Source organism: Xenopus laevis, chromosome 1S (genome assembly GCF_017654675.1).
Source record: "Xenopus laevis strain J_2021 chromosome 1S, Xenopus_laevis_v10.1, whole genome shotgun sequence".
Taxonomy (NCBI): domain Eukaryota; kingdom Metazoa; phylum Chordata; class Amphibia; order Anura; family Pipidae; genus Xenopus; species Xenopus laevis.
Window position 1 is genome coordinate 9,445,397 of NC_054372.1, and position 8,197 is coordinate 9,453,593.

Sequence of the window (8,197 nt, forward strand, 5' to 3'; positions counted from 1 at the left end):
AATAAAATTCCATTTTTACTTTCTTTAATGAAAAAGAAAGCTATCTCCAATATACTTTAATTAAAACATGTTTACCGTTTTTATAAGAAACCTGACTATATGCAGTGAAATTCTCCCTTCATTTACTGCTGGGGATAGGAATTGTCAGACAGTCCCTAACTGCTCTGCAGGGAAACAATCATACTTATGAACAGCAGGGGGAGCCCCCGCCTTACTTCCCAGCCATGCAGAACTCAAGCAGCTTTGTTTGTTTCCCTGTAGAGCAGTCGGCGACTGTGTAGAGATTTGTATTGGATTTTATTTTTGCCTTTACATCCCCTTTACTGTTTCCAACTCCAGCTGCAGGGACAAAGATCATGGAGCCAGATTTAAACAGATAAACTGGGATTTTATTTGGAAGATTATTTTGCTGCAGCCACTGGTTCTGCAGAGTTGGAGAAAGTTTATATTAAACAATACAAAAACTATAAAATCCACATTAGATCACATGACAACACAGGACCCAGTGCAGTCTGTATATTCTGATTATTAATCAGTCTTGTTGTATCGGCTTCTGGCAGATATTATTTGACTTGGGCTGTTTTGATCATTTATGACGATCCCTAAGCAGCCCAGATCATACTGAGCATGTGCACAGTCTTGGTCTTGCAAAGATGTATAACAAAGTTACAAGATGGTGACCCCCTGTGGCCAACTTTGAAAGCATAAATCATTTGTTTGATTAGGCTTGTGGTGCAATAAGTTCATGTTTATGTTTAGTATACAAAATACAGCATTTCTAGCCTTATTCTATTTTACACTTTCCTCTTTAATATTAACATCATGCTCGTTTGTAAGTTGGAAGCAAAGCCATCCTCACACTGACAATGCTCGCCACAAACTGCACACCATTCCCAAAAACAAACATTTTACTGAACCGTCTGCAACTGTGATGGACACAACTTGCTGTGTGGATGTAATAATACTGGAATTGTATGAAAAAATGTGGCATTGTGGCAAAAAACGTTTTGATTAGTGTTCAGAAACTACAATTTGCACACTGCACTGTGGTCTTCATATCACTGTAAGGACCATGACATTTACCTTCCAGTCTACCAGTTAAATGATATTCTGATTCTTAGATGGGTGCCACCAGGCCCAAACTGCCAATCTGTATTTGCTTCAGTAAAATGCCACAAACATTCGCTATTTACTGGGCCTGTGGGGGGCTGTTTGAGCCTCTCTATAATAACCGATTCCAGTAGAAACAAAATCTAACAAAATAACTGCCTTTTGCACAAATTCTGCATGTAGAGAGACATGATGTCTGGTGAGTTTAATAGACTGAGCTCTAATACATCTTCTAGGCAAAAGGAGCCCCCCTATAAGATATATTGGATCTAACTGTCAATGAATATCTGACACCCAACTGCTGAATGAAGAGAGAATGAAGAGAGACAGATACTGAGAGAGGAATAGTGAAGATAAACTTGATTATTTCAGAAACTGTACAGAATATTTAATTGATTGTATTTAGAAAGTGTTCGCGATAATTCCCCTTTAAACTTCTTTTTTTCCCCTAAAAATGCCTACTGCTGAATAAAGGGTCCAACAGTTTATTATTTTTCCATAACACATAATCAGCTTAGTCTGTGTAACCCAAAAATACTGTAGGTGTATGAGCTATACTCCAGTACTTTTGTAAGTTATTTTGGTCTCCACTAAAGCCTCATTGTGTCTTGACTTTCAGCATCATTTATGAAGTGACAGGCATGTGGCTCTTTGGGAAACAGTTCTGTAAAGTGTGGATCTCCTTTGATGTCCTGTTCTGCACCGCTTCCATTGTCACGCTGTGTTTTATCAGTCTGGACAGATACTGCTCCGTGGTGACCCCGTATCATTATTCCAAGAGAATGTCACGCCGCAGGTGAGTTTGCTGGTTTTTTAGTACCATCTTCAGCAATGGAAAGTGAAGTAATGTATATACTGTATCTACTGAACAATTGTAGCCCATTAGCTTTATAAAGATGAAATGAAGTATTAAGAAGCAGAGGAAGATACATTCTTAATAAAACTAAAGGCATGGACCAGCAACCATGCAACTGGTTTCTGACTAAGGAGCAATGTAATAACGGGTGCAAGGTTTTCTCTTCTTCAAGTAACTAACCATCAGCATGAAACAAGTGCTGAGCTATTTGATTTGATTGGTTGCAATTAGTCATCAAACCTCAAGAAGTCTAAGCACCAAAAGGATACAGGAATGAATCAGAGGCATTAGCAAAGGAAAACAATGAAACAGAAAGCTGAATGTGGAAATTCCCTGGCTTGGTTCTCAAGTTGCCTTGAAAATGTAATCACAAGCAGCCATGGTGCTTCTTTGCTGATGTTCATCTACAAAGGGCGAGCAGATCTCTCCCCGATATACCCACATTGAGGAGGCCCTAGGGCCCAACGATCGGATCAGAACGGAGGCAATATGTGCGGTCATATTGCAGGACTGCATCAACTGATGTGCCTGCGATCCGACGGCATTTTTTACCCTGCCCAATCGACATCTGGCCAACTTTCAGGCAGGTATCGATTGGGAAAGCCCATCGGATGGCCCCACACACGGGCCAATAAGCTGCCAACTTGGTCTGTCTGCAGCTTTTATCTGTCTTAAGGTGGCCATACACGGGCCGATAAAAGCTGCCGATAGATCGAGTCGGCAGCTTATTGGCCCGTGTATGGGGGCCCCCGACGGGCTTCCCCGATCGAGATCTGGCTGAAATTCGGCCAGATCTCGATCGGATGGGACTAAAAATCCCGTCGGATCGCGGCCGCATCTGTTCGTTGATGCGGTCCCACGATCCGACCGCCCGTCTGCGTTCGCTAGGATCCGATCGTTGGGCCCTAGGGCCCATGATCGGATCAGCCCGATATTGCCCACCTCAAGGTTAGCATATCGGAGGTAGATCCGCTCGTTTGGCGACATCGGATCTCTCCATGTATGGCCACCTTTAGGGCCCAACGATCGGATCAGAATGGAGGCAATACGATCTGACGGGATTTTTTACCGGTCTATCGGCAGCTTTTATCTGCCCGTGTATGGGGGCCTTAACAGTGAAGCTGCGTGCAGGATCCACCTTATTGTTTTAGCCAATACTCTCCAGGTAGAGTGCACAGTTTGCCCAGACCAAATTTATTTACGACCCCTTTCCAAATTTGTATATGTCCCTATACCATAGCTCAGAGCTCCACAATGCCGCTACATATGGCAATGTATGAAATTAAGGCCTAAATAAGTTTCCTTTCTTCTGCCACTTTACTAATAGTCTGAAAATGAACCTTCTTGCTGTAGTCCTATAAAAGAGTGCTTCCAAACCAAGGGACCAGGAGCAATGGAAAGGGTGGTCAGTTAGGTTGAGATTTGGGGAGAATCTTTTATTTTCTGAAAGATACTTCTGAAAGCCAAGAATGAATTTCAATTAGGGTAAAATTTGGGATGACAACATATTTGCTGCCCTAGATACTTTGGGAACTATGGCTGAATGACTGATACACCAATGGATTCCGATATCTGTAACCATGTTATGAGCTAAGGGGGGACCTGACTAATGATTGGACCTCGAAGAAGGCTTCAATTAAAAAAAGTCTGACAGCCACTTCTTTAAGACAACTCACCCAATCAATTAATGCTTTCCATTAAAATCTTGCCCTTATTGCAACTGATCAATACTACAGTAAATCCATAGTGTCTGATACCACAGGTTTAGCTTTGAATATGAGTTGTAGGGGTTTTCAAACATCATCCACAACATATTCTCACGAATTTCAAATCAGTTTCAACCTCTACCATAGAAGCAATGGCTTTATTTGATCAAATTATTTGCAAAAGAGAAAGTTCCAGGCTCAAGGGTCAGTAACAATTCTGTAACCAGATAACAAGCTCTGTTTTCTGACTGTGGAGTTCTTTAAAGGGATTCTGTCATGATTTTTATAGTGTAGTTTTTTATTTCTAAATGACACTGTTTACACTGCAAATAATTCACTCTACAATATAAAATGTCATTCCTGAACCAACAAGTGTATTTAGTTGTAATATTGGTGTGTAGGTGCATCTCAGGTCATTTTGCCTGGTCATGTGATTTCAGAAAGAGCCAGCACTTTAGGATGGAACTGCTTTCTGGCAGGCTGTTGTTTCTCCTACTCAATGTAACTGAACGTGTCTCAGTGGGACCTGGATTTTTGTTCTTATATCTATCAGGGAGCTGTTATCTAGTTACCTTCCCATTGTTCTCCTGAGGGGGTTGTGGGGAAGGGAGGGGGTTGATATAATTCCAACTTGCAGTGCAGCAGTAATGAATGACTGAAGTTAAATGATTGGGGGCACCTGGGGAACTGACAATATGTCTAGCCCCATGTCAGATTTCAAAATTAAAATATAAAAAAATCTGTTTGCTCTTTTGAAAAACAGGTTTCAGTGCAGAATTCTGCTGGAGCAGCACTATTAACTGATGTGTTTTGTAAAAAAAAACATCTTTTCCCATGACAGTATCCCTTTAAGAACAAAATCAGTCAACAGTTGTCAAGCCAGTCCTCATATTTCCCCATTACCTGAGAAATCCAGAACTTCTGCTAGTTCATGTATGAGATCAAGTATTTTCTCTATGGAATAACAACCAGACTGGAGACAAGAGACAAGATTTTCTCTCTTGAATTCATATTCTCTCTGTTGCCGAGGGAGTTGCTCCGTTCACAGTTGAAGACAGTAAGAACTAAAGGAAAGATTTCTGAAATATCTGAAAGTATTTCAATAATAAAATATGTTTTACACCCTTCAAAAGGATTTTTTTTTTCCAAAACACTTTATAAAAATAAAAGAATAATTATTAACATCTTCAAGGGAACTCTTGTGCTCATACAAATAAGTGTAAACGGTCGGAAGATCTAATTTCTGAAACAGGCAGAGAACTCGAAAAGATGTCCCAGAATATTGATTTTTACACGACTGAAAGTGTGAAAAATTGCTTCTGAATTTGATCATTTTCACTTCACAGTTTCCATTATCAGGTTGTTATCCTGTAACGTATATCACGGCGGCCATTGTTTATTAGAGTGCTATTCACACATTCTGAAAGCCTCGGCACACACTGCGGCCATTCCCAAACATAAGAAATCCACCTTTGCTTCTATTTCTCAGGTGTATCCAGATCATAGGGAAGAAAGATTTATTTTTGGATATCTTGACAGTCTTGCAGGATCTAAAAATGTAGGATGAGGTAATAATGAGAAACCACTTGGGGGCTAAAAAAAGATGGAGATAAGCTGAAGATGGCTCCAGTCTATAATGGTTTCATTGCTAGAACATGGGAAGGCCTACACTAATTATATGCACTGAATTATTGGCCTCATTCATGTGTAAAGGAGACCATACAGTATAAAACTGGCCATAGATGTTGAGATTTTTAAAAGATCCGATCCTCATCGCGAGGCCACGATTTTCTCGGAACGATCGTACGAATTGTCCATCAACTAAAAAGACCAATTTACCAGAAAAACAAAGGGGAGCTGCCTGCTTGGCCCTGCAGATATAGATACATTGCACTGGGACCGACAAAGATTTTTTGACCTGGCCGATCAATTTCCTGACAGATGTCGGCCGAAAAATCGTAAGATGTATGATCGTTCGAATCCCACTAACCACACGATAATTTCGAAGGATTGGTCGGCCTTCTCAAAAATTGGTAGTTCGGCAAGAAGAATCGTCGCGTCTATGGGGAGCTTAAAGGAGAAGGAAATTCCCTGGGCGCAAAAACCCTCCCCCCTCCCCTGTGTTGCCCCCTCCTCCCTCCTCCCCCCTGGCCTACCTGTCCCACCGGGCAAATGCCCCTAACTTGTTACTCACCCCTCTGCGCAGGTCCAGTCCACGGAGTTCACAGGCGCCATCTTCTCCCAAGCGATCTTCTTCCTGCTTTGACTGGCGTTTTTGACGCATGCGCAGTAGGAGCATTTTACCGTTACGGATCTACTGCGCATGCGCCGAATGTCACAAAGTGAAATCAGAAAACGGGCATTTGCCCGGCGGGACAGGTTGGCCAGGGGGGAGGAAGAAGGGGGGGCAACACAGGGGAGGGAGGAGGGATTTTTGCGCCCAGGGGGTTTCCTTCTCCTTTAAGGTCCCCAGTATAAAGTACCCAAATGTGCATGTCTTTCCCTTGATGTGTCTGCAAAAGTTTGGCAATATTGGGCTAATCCGAGGTTTAAACTGCCTGGAATAGGGGCTGTAGAGGCAAGGGCCACATCAATAAGGCGATGCAGTCATCGATCCAACTTGAAAATTAAACCTGCCCAATCAACATGGTTTTTGGACAAATATCGGTGGGGTAGCACCATTGGAGGGCCCCATACAGTGGCAGATAAGCTGCTGACTTGGTCTAAATGATTTGGTAGCTGATATCTGAACATTTATGTACAACTTTAGATATCTAGCACTAATGATTAACCACCAATGGAAACAATGCTTGACTGGGGTATCTGGGCCTACCAGAAACCTTACAGTCCCTGCCACATTGGCCCCCTCATTGTGAGCCAACCCAAACCCCGCATACCTTTCATTCTCATAGGCTACCTGGCATTCCAGCCACCTGCAAGCAAACCACTCCCCCATCCCGCTGATCCTGGCTGGGATTTCTTCGATTTCTTCCATAGAACAATAAGCAGAAAAGAAGACGGGGAGCTACAGGGGCATCTTTGGAGACACAGATCTTTACTGCTAAAGGGCTGTGGTTGCCTTGGGCTGGTACAGAAGCACAAAACATCATGTGCAACATTTCTACCTACTTCTTTAGTTAAGCTTTAGTTCTCCTTTAAAGAAATATAAACTTACGTAACTTAAAAAGTATGTTGTGTCCAAAATATGTACTGTAGATATGATGATGATGATGATGATGATAAACAATACATTTGCTTATGTTGTTCCATGTAGCTGATTCACTAGATAAGGAAATACTGCAGACAGTAATGAATACCCTAGAGAAAGATCCTGCTCTTATTTTCCATGCTTGAGATGAACACAGACCTGTACTGATACATAAGTTGATCTTTTCCTATCGCACTTCCTAAAGTCCCATTATTTCTGCTTTATCCGCAGATGTATCATTATGACAGTGACTATATGGGTTTATTCCTCTCTGATATCCTTTCTGCCCGTCATGCAAGGTTGGAATGAAATCCCCGGCGTTGATTCTGACAATGGGAAGCAATGTATCTTTGTCACCAACTGGACCTTTGCCATTGTTGCCTCCTCGCTGGCATTTTACATCCCCTTTATAATCATGTGCAGCATGTATTTCTTCATTTACCGGGCGTCTCGGCTGAAAGCCACTCGCATTGTGTCTCAGACTCTGGATTTACATTACCACCCGAACAGTAAACGGCAAAACAATCTGCAACTGGAGAACAAAGCCACCAGGACCATGGGCATCATCATATCCGTGTTTGTCATGTGCTGGCTCCCATACTTTGTTCTAAACGTTTTTATAGCTGCAAAGGGCACCGATTCCACCAGCAGAGTCCTGGTGAACACTTTCAAGTTCATCACCTGGTTGGGATATTGCAATTCCACCATCAATCCCATGTTATATGCCTTTCTAAATCGGGACTTCCAAAGGGCTTTGAAGAAATTGCTGATCTGCAGACGTTGGAGATCCCAGGTGGACATAGGAGACGACATGGTCTCCATCGTGACATTTTCTAAGACCGCTCAAGATCCAGAATATAATAACATAAAAATGCCGATCACCAACTGTGTGTTAAAGAACAAACCAGCAATGAAATGCAACCCTGCAATACACTACTAAGCACTAACACATAGGGGCAGATTTATCAAGGGTCGAATTTTGGATTTGAAAAACTTTGAAATTCTAATTCAAAAAGACCAACCAAAACTAAATCAAAGGGTTTTTTTTGGCCGAATAGGTCAGTTTTCGACCGAATAGGTCAGTTTTCGATCATACAATTCAGTGTTTTTCCCAAAAAACTTAGATTTTTCAATGTCCACCAATTGACTCCAAATAGGTTCTAGGTCGAATTTTGAATTTGAAAAACTTTGAAATTCAAATTCAAAAAGACCAACTGAAACTATATCGAAGGGTTTTTTTTGGCCAAATAGGTCCATTTTTCGATTAGGTCCATTTTCGATCGAATCCGAATCCTACGAATCAATTTTTCCACCAAT

At 41.8% G+C, this 8,197-nt stretch overlaps 1 protein-coding gene across 1 annotated transcript in view; it reads left to right on the plus strand.

The window, feature by feature from the left end:
• LOC108706507 (histamine H2 receptor) overlaps positions 1–7,925 on the plus strand; it is an 80,034-nt gene extending 72,109 nt beyond the window's left edge. The window contains exons 3-4 of the mRNA XM_018242991.2: positions 1,730–1,906; positions 7,112–7,925. Of these exons, the coding sequence (XP_018098480.2) occupies positions 1,730–1,906; positions 7,112–7,820 (886 nt within the window). The 3' untranslated portion in view covers positions 7,821–7,925. The remainder of the gene's footprint in view (positions 1–1,729; positions 1,907–7,111) is intronic.
• Positions 7,926–8,197: the final 272 nt, after the last annotated feature.